The sequence below is a fragment of the Dipodomys ordii genome, unplaced genomic scaffold, assembly GCF_000151885.1.
Source record: "Dipodomys ordii isolate 6190 unplaced genomic scaffold, Dord_2.0 Scaffold70, whole genome shotgun sequence".
NCBI lineage: Eukaryota > Metazoa > Chordata > Mammalia > Rodentia > Heteromyidae > Dipodomys > Dipodomys ordii.
In genome coordinates, this window is record NW_012267286.1 from 280,387 (window position 1) to 294,345 (window position 13,959).

A 13,959-nucleotide genomic window follows, 5' to 3' on the forward strand; every position below is an offset into this window, starting at 1 on the left:
CCCAAAAAAAAAACAAGATTTATTTTGATCAGTCATCAGAATGATTGAGGACATATCACCCTAGGAGGGTGATATATTTCTGTTTAAAAAAATTTTAATTGATACTTTCAACTTTATGTGACATTTAACTTTTTGCTGTTATTGCCAATATGCTCTCAACCAATGTGTGCATTTTTGTTTGCTGCAGTACTTTTATATAATCCCAGCATAAACCTGAGTTGTAATATCATTTAGAGGTGAAACCAAATTTTGCATAAAGCAAGTTGTAATTTAAATAGCATATAAAGAAAGCTTCATCTTAATTGCTCTTTCTTTTTTTTGTTTTTTGTTTTTGCTAATAAATTTATTTCTGTCAGTGCTCATGGCTCACATTTATAATCCTAGCTATTCAAAAGGCTGAGATCTGAGAATCATGGTTTGAAGCTAGCCCAGGCAGACAAATCCATAGGACTTTTATCTCCAAATAACCAACAAAAAAACAGAAGTGGACGTATAGCTCAAGTGTTAAATGCCAGTTAAAAAAAAAAAAGGAAACATTCCTGATATGACATAAAGTGATTGTGTTAGCAAACACTTGCTGTCTGCTAGTTGTCCCATGTAGCTAAAATTTTTTCCTGTTTTATATATGTAAGCATTATGCCCACCTGTGGTCCTCAGCTCCACCCAGACCTGAGCTCCTCCCAGCCCTGGAGTTCCCTCCAGACAGCCGGCCCCTCCCTCCACCCAGACCCACAGGAGCTCCCACCTACCTCACTTCCTACCCCAGACCCTGCTGCTACCTAGATAGCGGAGCTGTCCATGTGCTCTCTCTCTGGGGGAAATCTGGCTCCTCTAATAAACCTTGTAATAATCTTTCTCCTGTTCCTGCCTGCCTCTGCGTGGTCTCCTGGGATGGTTGTGACGGATCCTTTCAATATACATATATATATATATATATACATATGTGTATGTGTATGTGCATATATATATATGTATGTATATGGTGCATGTATGACGGTATCTCACAGTTTAGCCTAGGCTGGCTTAGATCTCACATGGTCCCATCTTACCCCAAACAGTCTTTGCCTCTCAATTGCTGGAATTACAGGTGTGCACAACCTCATATCCCAGTTGTATTTAGAAGAAACATCTATCCATCTGATTCTTAATATTCACTTCAATTGTAAATATTTTTGAGTGCATTTTATGTTTCAGAAAATACTACTAGAAGTCAGGTGTTGGTAGCTCACATCTGTAATCTTAGCTACTCAAGAGGCTAAGATCTGAGGATCTCAGTTCAAAGTCAGCCCAGGCAGGAAAGTCTGTGAGACTGTCATCTCCAATGAATCACCAGAAAACCGGAAGTGGCGCTGTGGCTCAAGTGATAGAGCACTCGCCTTGAGTTGAAGAGCTGAGGGACAGTGCCCAGGCCCAGGGTTCAGGCTCCACAACGGATCAAAAAAAAAAAAAAGGAAAATACTACTAGAATGATTTCTGTAGTCTATTTATTTATGCATTTATTTATTTACTTGTTGAGCCCAGAATTTTGCACAGGATGGGCAAGAGATTTATCACAACTACAATACAACCCCAGTTCTTGTCTTTTGTTTTCTGACACAGAGTCTCACAGTACAGCTTAGGCTGGTCTTGAACTCATTGTAGCCCAGGTGAGCTCTGAACTGTGATCCTCCTGCCTCACAGGCTCTCATCCATGATTCTAATTTCGGTCTTGTCTTCTCTGTTTTCCAGGACTTTGCTGCCTATTTGGCATTTTGTGGTATTGTCCTTCATAACGCTCAGCTCTACGAGACATCCCTGCTGGAGAACAAGAGAAATCAGGTGAGGCTGAATACCAAAGAGAGAGGTTGTATACGCTTTAAAATATACTGTTAAGTGCTTATCCAAGTCATGAATTCAGATGATTAAAAATTCAAATAGAACAGGTTCAGTCTCTAGATGCTGTAGCTCTGTCTTCTGCTTTCAGCACAAGACACTATTTGCCTCATCAGTGTTTGGCATGATTCTTTGACTTGAGAGGGGAGAATCTGATTTATAGTTCTGAACTTGCCTATGCCATTAACCCTACTTGCCATTATATCATTGTTTTAATTTACTAGATGGGGTTCATTTGAGACAGTAAGTGCTGCGTTTAGTTCCTGCTCTGTCAATTGTAGACATCACTCTCAGCTCTATACTTTATCCGATGAACAATGTAGCTTTCCTGTGTTTCCTGTCCTCTCTCTCTTTCCCCGCTACCACTCCTCAGCCCAGCTTTTCCCAGCTGGACTTTTTGTTATTGTTGTTGTTGTTGTTTATTGTTCACATTATTACATACATAATCTTCTAAAACCATGATATCAAGATTTGTCCTGGATAATCCTAAAATTAATACAGCCAGACACTGGTAGCTCACACCTGTAATCCTAGCTCCTCAGAAGAATGAGATCTGAAGATTATGGTTCAAAGCTATCCTGGGCAAAAAAGTCTGGGAGATTCTTATCTCCAATTAATGAGCAAAATGCAGTGGATTAAGTGGTAGAACACCAACCTTAAGTGAAAAAGTTAAGCAAGAGCTCAAGGTCCTGAGTTCAAGCCTCACTATTGGCACAAAATAAGATTAAAAAATAAATAAAACATACATTGAAAAAATAAAAACATATGACTCTGGCCTAAGAATCTGTGTGTGTGTGTGTGTGTGTGTGTGTGTGTGTGTGTGTGTGTGTGTGCGTGTGTGTGTGTGTGTATCTATCTATAGATAGATAGATATACTTGGTGGTAGCTGGCTAGATTATATAAACTCTCTAGAACCTGTGCAGATCAGTGCATTGTTTAGTTGATCAGTAATTACTTAATAATAAACTGTCACTCTTTCTTGTGTAGGTGCTGCTTGACCTTGCTAGCTTAATCTTCGAAGAACAACAGTCATTAGAAGTCATCTTGAAGAAGATAGCAGCCACCATTATCTCTTTCATGCAAGTGCAGAAGTGCACCATTTTCATAGTGGATGAAGATTGCTGCGTGAGTACCCAGTATGACTGTTTCAGTTTCAGAAAGGCAGAAACTCCTGTGGCTCAAAGCACAGCTTTGAAACCTTAAGTTAGCCTCAGAATTTCTCTCTCAACCCCATCTGCATATACAGATTTATGTAAAGCAGATCGGAGTATGCACTCAGTATGGTACATGGGATGTCTGTGTGCTTCTTCTGTCCATAGGTAGACTGTGTTGATGGAGACATACATTAGTATTGCACAGTGATACCCAGGACCTAGGTTGGCAGATAGAGGTAGAGGCCCATCTGTATGCATTAAGTATAAAAAAAAAGTCTTTGCAAGCCTAGGTGGCTCATGCCTGTAATCATAACTACTCAGGAGGCTGAAAACAGGATCAAGGTTTGAAGCAAGCCAGAGCAGGAAAGTCCATGAGATTCTTATCTCCAATAAACTGTCAGTAAAAAAAAAGCTGTTAAGTGGAGCTGTGGCTCAAGTGGTAGAGCACTAGCCTTGAGCAAAAAGAAGCTCAAGGACAGTACATAGACCCTGAGTTTAAGCTCTAGAACTGCCTCAAAAAATAGTAATAATAATTTTAAAATATATTTTCAGCAGAAATTGGGAGCTGTGTGCCAGTGGCTCATGCCTATCATTGTAGCTACACACACACACACACAAGAGAGGGAGAGAGAGAGAGAGGAGAGAATAGTTTGGTAAGAGGCATAGTCCAGTAGAGGTTGTTACTATGTAAGTCCTGAATCCTTTGACAATAATGGGAGCTATCCACTGTTCCATTTGTCAGATTTCAGTCTGTTGATTTGTAGCATGAGGAAATGTGTCTGGTGCATGAGGAGGGGTTGAGTGTTCTTATCCAGGGCTGATCACTTACAGACCAGCCAACTGCCTGGAGTTGTTTGCCATTAGAGTCAGACCCCTTGGATAAGCAAGTTTCCTTTATACAGTCTTGCAACATTTGAGAACATATGGGCCATTACTTCTGGAACATTTCTCTTAAATGTATTTATTTTCTTTTTACTGTAGACTAGGCTGATTATTGGGGGTTAACCAGCATAGTGGTACTATCCATTTTATAGATCAATTATAATCTTTAAGATATTAAAATTGATATTCTGGGGAAAAGCAGAATATTAAGGGTATTTAGCAGTTTAAATGATGTTTTGTGTGTGTGTGTGTGCATGTGTGTGTTTGTGCAAATTTAAATGCTGATTAGTTGATAAAAGTCTTGAAGAGTTTTCTGCCGTGATTGACTTCTAATCACAGTCCTCTGGATCTCAGCCTCCAAGGGAGCTAGGATTCCATGTGTGAGCTCCTGGCACCTGACTAATAGGAAGAGGTTTTTTTTTGTTGTTGTTGTTGTTTCGTTTTTTTTGTGTGTCCAGTCGTGAGCCTGAACTCTGAGCCTGGGCGCTATACCTCAGCTTTTCAGCTCAAGGCTAGCGCTCTACCACTTGAGCCACAGCACCACTTCCAGCTATTTTCTTTTTGCTTATGTGGTGCTGAGGAATCGAACCCAGGGCCTCAAGCATGCAAGGCAAGTGCTCTACCACTGAGCCACCTTCCCAGCCCTAGGAAGAATTTTTAATTGAGGGGTTCACACCTCTGAATGGTGTGTCAGGAGGGTTGTGTTCATCAATATAAAATGCTCATTAGTAAGATAAAAACTAAGAATTCTCTGTGCTAAAAAAGGTAATCAGTATTTTCATAAGTATTGTTTCTTTTTTTTTTCCTATCAGTTATAAAATGCTTAGTAGGAGATGATTACAAGATAGCTGGTAGCCTTTTAAAGTTCAGGTCAGAATTCATTAATGCCAACTTAACATTTTTGCTCTGTGACCTACCCCTTAGCATTTAATTTTTGAAAGTTATACATATAACACTCCTTTAGAAAACAACTTAAATATCACTTCAATTAACGTTCAGTGCCAGCTGCTACAGGCTAACACCATGGTGGCAAACTAATTTAGAACAGTGGCCCTTTGAACCACAACGCAGCAGTATGACTGGGTATATTTTGCTCACTTTTTCACAACTCAGGTTGGAGAGTTTGCAAAGGGAATTAGTTGATTTGATGTTCATTTATATTACAATTATTTGGTGATCAAATATCTGACCGTCCAGGCACCCGTGGCCCCTGCCTATAATCCTAGCTACTTAGGAGGCTCAGGGTTGGAGGATTGCAATTCAAGGCAAGCCCAGACAGAAAAATGTGAGAGACACCATGTCCAGCAAAAAGGATTGGAGACATGGCTCAAGTGGTAGAGCACCAGCCTAATAGGCTGGTGCTCAGTGCCCTGATTTCAGTACAGTAAAAAGAAACAAAAATTGAATAAAAACAGGAACAAAATCTTTCCAAAATTTACTCAATTCTTCCACTTTAAATTTATACAAGCATTGTCTTCTTTCTGTGTTTCCTTTTAATTCTTTTTTTTTTGGTTGTCAATAGAGTATGTATGCAAATGTATATTTTGCTTTTTAGTGTAGTTTCAGAAGTGTTTCTCTGTGTCAATTAAGTCCTTACATTTCTTTTAATAATCTCATGAAATAGTACTGAATAATGCATCTCTTTGAGAAGGTATCTGGGATTTAATAGCAACAGTTAATGTATGTTAAAAAGGCTAAACATAGTTGGGAGCTGGTGGCTTATACCTGTAATCCTAGCTATTCAGGAGGCTGAGATCTGAGGATCCTGGTTTGAAGTGAGCCCAGATAGATAAATCTAATAAGAGACTCTTATTTCCCATTAGACAACAAAAGGCCAAAATTGGAAGCATGGCTCAAGTGGTAGAGCGCCAGCCTTGAGCACCAAAGCTCAAGGACAGTACCCAAGCCCTTAGTTCAGGCCCCAACAGGAGCAAATAAATAATTGCCCAAATGTGTTTTTAAAAAATACACAGAAGTTTTCAAGGCAATAGATAAATACTTGGTAATAAAAAATAAGCCAAGTGGTACTAAAACTATATATTTCCAAGGAGAATGAGAAGTAATATGAACAAATCTCTAGTACCGGGAATGAGCTGGAAGGATCTTTTTTTTTGGGGGGGGGGTCCGGTCGTGGGGCCTGAACTCTGGGCCTGGGCACTGTCCCTCAGTTCTTTACCTCAAGACTAGCGCTCTACCACTTTAGCCAGAGCGCCACTTCCGGCTTTTTTCTTTTATTTGCTTATGTGGTGCTGAGGAATTGAACCCAGGGCCTCGAGCATGCAAGGCAAGCGCTCTACCACTGAGCCACCTTCCCAGCGCAGCTGGAAGGATCTTATGAAATGAATATTGGGTCAGGTTGATTTGAGAGAAAGTAAAAATAGATTACAGGGGTTGCTGTCCTTAGTCAATTATCTGACCTGTATGTGTGTGTACAGAATTTTATTACCTCATCAAACCTATTTCTCATTCTTGTCTCTCTTCTAGGATTCTTTTTCTAGTGTGTTTCACATGGAATGTGAGGAATTAGAAAAATCATCAGATAATTTAACAAGGTAAAGCAACTTCTCTGGCTTCATCTTGTCTTTATCAGTGCATTACACTGGCTAAATCATTATCAGATCATTATTAGATTTATGTATGAAATAAATAAAATCACAGCCTACTTTTCTCCCCCACAAGTGATTTTTGTTTGTCAAAATAAAATTAGATGTAAAAGTTGCAGGATTTTTTTCCACTTGACCTACCAGAGAATTCTTTTCCATAATAAATCATGTTACATTAATTACAGCAGAGCAGGTTTTGGTGTGGTATTTGTGTGAATCATTTAAGACCCACAAGTACTATATGTTTTCATTATAGTTTTCATTTGCATATTTGACCACTACTGGAAATCTCATAGATTGCTGAGCAAAACTTTTCTGCCATTCTCTTCTGATAGACCTAGAATCACCCATGAGGATTTAGTTACAGTTTTGATCATACCCATGTACAAAGTATATTCCCAGATGGAGAGAATCAAGCCAGATCACAATCTTAGTTCTCTTAATTATTTTCATTGTTTTACATGTGTGTTCATTTCCCTGTTGGCAGCTATATATATATTCTGTATCTACATATCTATATGTAAAGCATACTTACATGATACAGAGGCTGCAGTCTCAATTTTATGTGGTTGGCTTTTTTTTGAAGAATTTTAAAAGAGATTAAAGGTAAACAACCTTACTCATATTTCTTCATTTACCTGTAGCAAAAAATTAATATGGTGCCCAGCACTAGCAACTCAAGCCTGTACTAAAGAGGCTGAGATTGTGAATTGAGGTTCAAAACCATCCTGGGAAGGAAAATCTGTGAGACTCTTTATCTTTAATTAACTAGCACAAAGCTAAAAGTAGAGGTATGGCTCAAGTGGTAGAGTACCAGCTTCAAGTGAAAAAGCCAAGGGAGAGTTCAAGGCCCTAAGTTCAAGCCCCAGTAATGACATGCACACACACACACACACACACACACACACACACACATTAGTATTGCTGACTAAAAGGATAGGATCTCCTAAGGAGATAAGGTGTCAGAAATTGTTGGGTAATGCTGTGCATCATATTACTCGGTCCATTGTTAAAAACCATCTTACCCCTCAATATATCTTACATATCCCCAAGCTTCCTGTGGAAATAGAATATTATTTTAAGTTTACTTTTGATATTAAAGTTCAAGACTTTTTTTAGCCTAGTGGACTTAGTCAATGAATGAATGGTAAATAATTTCTATGCACATCTCAACCATAAGACATTCTGCCAGATAAATGGAGCATTATTAATATATTATCTTCACTTTTTAAAAAATTAGCTGACTTTTGTTGTGCAGAGGAGGATTTCCTTGTTACATTTCCATCCGTGTTGACAATATGTTCAGTCAGTCTCATACCCTCTATTGCTCCTCTTCTCTCCCTTCCCCATCTTGTTGCTGTGTGTGTGCATGTGTGTGCTCACCCACACATACACGTGCATGCACATGCACAAGTACTGGGGTTTGAATTCAGGACCTCATGTTCTCACTAGGCTGGTACTCTGCCACTTAAGCCACAACTCCACTGCCGCCTTTTTGCTAGTTGATTGTAGATAAGAGTCTCCCATATTTGTCTGCTAGGATTGGCTTCTTACCTTGATCCTCAGATCTCAGCCTATGGAGAAGCTTGGATACAGACATAAGCTACCTGACCTGACCCCTTTTTTTCCTTTTTTTTTTGGGGGGTTGCTACATATAAACATTCATTTATATATATAAAAATTATAAATATTTACTTATATATATAAATATTTATATATATATAAATATTTACTTTTACACCATAGGACAATAGGAAAATTTGTGTAATATTCACTAAAAGTATAAAATGATAAGTTATATACATTTATCTTTGCTATTTATGGAAGTACATATGTGTATAGTTGTGTTTTATGCATTGGATTTTTATTTTTATTACAAGTTAAACCAGGTCTTCTGATTTCTGGTGGTAGTTGAAAACCCAGTGACTTGGTGTGTTATAGTGACCTCTACTGGTGAACACACTTTTTTCTTTTTTTTTTTAAACCACAAAAAAACAAAGACTTGGCTAGTTTCTGCTGAAAATCACATTCTTCTGTGTAGGCTAAGTGGAAGTTATCTTCTCCATTTTTTTCATCATTTCAAGTCAGTCCACGTATAAAAATATTTTTATAAAAGCCAAATATATTAGAGTGACTATCTTAAAAGAGACTAATTTTAACTGATTGATTAGTTGATTTTATACTAATAAAAATCATTTTGTATAACTGCCTTGTATTGACTAGGTATTTTAAAGTGAGCCTTTGTTTCTAATGATGCAATAAAAGACTTTAGTCATGCAATAAAATTTCATTAAGATTAATTTCTAATAAAGATTACATAATGGTTCTAATTTTATAAACACTGATCTAAAAACATTGTTCAGTAACTTAAATATTTTGAGAAAGGGTGACCTGATATGGATAGTTACCATTCTTTAGGTTTCTGAAACTGATTGGTGATAGAGCACAGTGCCCTTCAATTTTCATTATTGAACATTTTGTCAGTCTAAGCCTCTTCCATGAGATGAAGCATGGTTGGGTAATAAGATGGTGTGGGCAGTAAATCGTGTGTGTGTGTGTGTGTGTGTGTGTGTGTGTGTGTGTATGTGTGTATGTGTGTGTGCATGCATGCATGCATGCACGCACGTAAGCCAGTACTGGGGCTTGAACTCAGGGCCTGGGCCTAGGCATTGTTCCTGAGCTTTTTCGCTCAGGCTACCACTTGATCCACAGGTCTGTTCTCATCTGTTGGCTGGTTAATTGGAGATAAGAGTATCACAGATGTTCTTACGGGCTGCCTTTGAACCACAATCTTCAGCTCTCAGCCTCCTGAATTGCTAGGATTACAAACATGAGACACTAGTGTACAGCCGTTTGTTTTTGTTTTTTTTTTTCCTATTCGTAGGGCCTGAGCTCTGGGCCTGGGCACTGTCCCTCAGCTCTTCAGCTCAAGGCTAGTGCTCTACCACTTGAGCCATTGCACCATTCCTGGCTTTTTCTGCTTATGTGGTACTGAGGAATCGAACCCAGGGCCTCATGTATGCAAAGCAAGCACTCTCCCACTGAGCCACCTTCCTAGCCCCATAAGTCATTTTTTATAGGTAGTTTTTAATCAGTTGAAAGTGATCGTTCCTTGAGGATTTTTCTAACCTATCCACTGGATAATTACCTTTTTACAACTTGACATGATACACTGACCACAGCTTGGGAATGTTAAGTTAAAACTTGAGTAATACACCAGGTAAACATTAGACTCGTACTCTAAGTGGAATAAAGTGTAGTACAGTGTTGAGGTTGGGTTACTGCCAAGCGATTCCTAACACAACTGATTTCCTGGTGGCAGGCTTTTAATTTTCTCGGCTACCATTCAGAGAACCACCCAATGAGAGAAGAAATGAATGTGATGGAAGAAATGAATGAGAAGAGAGGCATGAATGTGATTTGTACAGTTCATGTAGCTTTTTATTTTTGGGAAAATAGATATTTTAAAGCCCTCAATTCATACTTGTTACTTTTTTATTTGAATTATAAAACAATAAGTACATAGGATTAATCTTTCAAAATCACAAGCTTGAGCCACAGCTTCACTTTTGGCTTTTTGGGTGGTAAAGTGGAGATAAGAGTCTCATGGACTTTCCTGACCAGGCTGGCTTTGAACCATGATTCGTGTTTTCTCAGAGCACAGAAGGGACTCATATCTGGTTATTCCCCCCACAGAGAGCGAGACGCAAACAAAATCAATTATATGTATGCGCAATATGTCAAAAACACCATGGAACCACTTAACATCCCAGATGTCAGCAAGGATACTCGCTTTCCCTGGACAGTAAGTAACCTGATTTGAGACCAAGAGGCCATTTTCCCTACAGGCCTCTCATTACAGCTGTTCTCCAGCATGAAGCCTGGCCCGGCAACATGAAGCACCCTTCTGGCTTGAGTTTATGTCATTGCCAGTCTACCATAGCTAGCTCTGGGGGGACATGCACATCCATTTTGCCTGACTGTAAACAATGAAGGCCTGCATCTCAGACCTTGGAAACAGAATTCCAGTATCTTTTCTCATTTCGCTTCAGAAACAAAAAAGCTTTGAGGCAGCTGCCCTGATTCTTTGACTTACACATCTGGGATATCTTATTTAAGGTTTTGTGATATGGGCATTGGGCACAGTGGTATATATAATAGATTGACCAGGAAAAAAAGAAAAAGTCAGGCACTGATAGCTCCTGCCTGTAATCCTACCTGCTTAGGAAGCTGACATCTGAGGACTGTAATTCAAAGCCAACTTGGGCATGAAAGTCCGTGAGACTCTTATTTCCAATTATCAAAAAGCTCCAAGTGGTAGAGTACTAGCCTTAAACATAAAAGCTCAGGGACAGCACCCAGGCTCAAAGTTCAAACTCCAGTGCATGTGTGTGTGTGCGCACACACACACACACACACACACACACACACGAATGATGATGGATTGGTATGTAGTTTCACACATGGTACAGGGCTTTCAGAATCTGCATATTTTCTACATGGAGATGCCTACTTTGCTAGTATGGCAGATATCAAAGAAATATTTGGCTTACTATTGTTGTGAACTCTTTGGAAAGTTTAAAGTAAAAGAAAAAAACCTGGAATTTTTTAAGCTTTTTTAGTGGTCTACAGAACTTATTGATATATTATTCTTAGATAAAATTGACTGCTTTTTATTACTTCTGCAAACTTCATTCTAATTTTTTACATGTTTCAATTTTGTCTCCAGCTTCTAAAAGATGAATATAGCCGAGTTTCAGTGGCTTACACCTGTAATCTTAGCTAGGCAGGATGCTGAGATCTGAGGATCTGGGTTTGAAGCCAGCCAGGGTAGAAAAATTTGAAAGACTCTTGTCTCCAGCTCATCAGAAAATTGTCAGCTAGCGTGTGGCTGTAAGTGGTTGAGCACCAACTGTGGCTGAAAAAACTGAGCAAAAGCACAAAAGCCACTTCATTCAAGCCACTGAACCAGGACATAATCAATATATTCATGATTTCAAATATTCTATATCAGTAATATGACATCTAATGGGAAAAAATCAGTCTTTATCATTTGTGCTTTTTTGTTTTGTTTTTGTTTAGAATGAAACCACGGGAAGTGTAAACCAGCAGTGCATTAGAAGTTTGCTTTGTACACCTATAAAAAATGGAAAGAAGAATAAAGTCATAGGTAAAGCTTTTCCGTGGACTTGTTTTTGAAAATCATATTTCCAGCTGCTTCTTTCTTTTCAGGATACATTTAAAGGTTCAGATGTCTGGGGGCGGGGGGTGAATAGAAAAATAGGAGCAATAAAAGAATTTGGAAATTATTTTATGTTGATAAATGCTAATGGGCATTTGCATCTGATATCTTATTAACTGTCATGTATTTTTTCAATCATTATAACCCAGTATCATCACCTTTCTTCCTAGTGGCGTGGTTGAAAGTTTTTAGACCAAGTGAGTGATACCTAGATGTTAATGTGTTAATGTGTTAATTTTCTTAGAGCCTTACTTCCTACTCTTCATTGGTTTCAATAGAAGTTCAGATTGTAGGTAATATTACATATTTATTCAATAAGTAATTACTGAGTACTGTTTTAAGCTCTTGTGATAAATCAGCAAGCAAAGAAGAAATTGCTGCCCTGCAACTCTTATATATCTCTGTGAAGGTTACAGAAAACCTCTACTTCAGCCATAGCAGAAGAGTGCATTCTTCAAAAAGTAGAGTGATATTTCCTATCACCAATGTTTGTATTTCTTGCAACTATAGGCTATATTAGAAGCAAAGAAAAAGAACATGTGACTTGAAATGCTATTTCTTCAGGGTTGATATTGAGAAAGTAGGTTGAATTTTAATATTCTCCCAAAACCCTGAGAGAAAGAACGTATGAATTCTTTCTGAAGATAAGCTTTTGAAACTGGGTACTGGTGGCTCACACCTGTAATCCTAACTATTCAAGAAGCTGAGATCTGAGGATTAAAGTATAACCACCAGAAAACCCAAAGTAGAGCTGTGGATCAAAGTGGTAGAGCTCTAGACTTTGGTGAAAAAGCTCAGGAACAATGCACAGGCCTGCAGGCTTCCATAACCAACCAAAAAAAAAAAGCTTTAAAATTAAGGCCCTAAAACCCTAATGGAACTATGCTTAGATATATAAATTTTCCTTACAAAACTTCAGGTTAGCCAGGCGCCTGTGGCTTATACCTATAATCCTCACGAATCAGGAGACTAAGATCTGAGGATTGTGGTTCAAATCCAGCACAAGCAAGAAAGTCTGTGAGGTTCTTATCTCCAATTAACCACCAGAAAACCGGAAATTGAGGTATGGCTCAAGTGGTAGAGTACTAACCTTGAGCAAAAAAGCATAGGGACAGCACCCAGGTCCAGAGTTCAAGACCCAGGACCAGCACACACACACACACACACAAACACACATGTTCTTCAGGTAGTAACATATGACTCTATCTCTTTTTAAAGGAGAGTATCAAGCAGAGGAAGGGAATAGCAGTATTGTTCATGAAAACAACAAAAGATCCACAAATATTGAAAGTACATTTTGAAGTTCTGTCCTGGAATGAGGCCTCTTTTGCATTCAGTGTGCAGATGAATGGGGAGAGATTTGTTTCCATGCATGGTGTATTCTGACCATGTGATGCACCAATCTTGGGTGGGGATGGACTTTTTATGTTGTAGCCAATACTATATCAACAGTTTGTCCCTAGGATTCATCCTTGCATCTTTGCAATGGCAGCTTAATGCCATTGAACTTTCCATCAATCTGCCTTCCCTTCTGATTCTAGGCCAACCAGTCTGACTTTCTTTGTCCTGATTATTTTTTCTTTAAAACATAGAATTGCTCATAGGAAGAGAACACACTATTCATGTTCTCTCAGACATCTTGGTTGCTTTTACAGTTGCTTCCTCTTGTAAATCAGTAGACTGCAGTTGAGGCAGCAGGCTGGAGCTGGAGGAACACATACTGTTGTTCCTGGGTCAGACCTGTTTCTTGTTGTACATGAGGACCATTCTGGTTCCCTTAAGTTGCTCCTGTCATTTTCCAGAGTGGTCCTCAGCATATTTAGCTACTTTGACCTTGAACCTCTTAAGGTCAGATTCTGTCCATGATGATATGCATATTAAAAGTACCTGAGAAACATGCATGTCATCTTCCTGCCAGCCTGTTTGGTCAGCATATACTTCAGAGCTCATAAAATAATCGAGGCTAATGAATATGTAAGCTCTCCTTGGAAGGTGACCACTAATCAGATGACCATAAGCACTAAGAAAAACCTGCAGAGGATGGTGACCAATGTGTTATCAAACCAATAGTTACATTATAAAATTTTTGTAACTTAAGGGACCAAAGAGAAAGCTAAATTAATTATACTTTTTTTTTTACCCCCTCCATTGTTTCCCCCTACCATCCCCTCCCTCCCTCCCTTCCCCGAGGTTCTTTTTTTTTTTT

At 38.7% G+C, this 13,959-nt stretch overlaps 1 protein-coding gene across 1 annotated transcript in view; it reads left to right on the plus strand.

Annotated features, from left to right (window-relative positions):
• The window catches only part of Pde5a (phosphodiesterase 5A, cGMP-specific), a 128,456-nt gene that overhangs the window by 58,020 nt on the left and 56,477 nt on the right, over positions 1-13,959 (plus strand). The window contains exons 5-9 of the mRNA XM_013023842.1: positions 1,729-1,818; positions 2,860-2,997; positions 6,393-6,460; positions 10,208-10,316; positions 11,594-11,681. Of these exons, the coding sequence (XP_012879296.1) occupies positions 1,729-1,818; positions 2,860-2,997; positions 6,393-6,460; positions 10,208-10,316; positions 11,594-11,681 (493 nt within the window). The remainder of the gene's footprint in view (positions 1-1,728; positions 1,819-2,859; positions 2,998-6,392; positions 6,461-10,207; positions 10,317-11,593; positions 11,682-13,959) is intronic.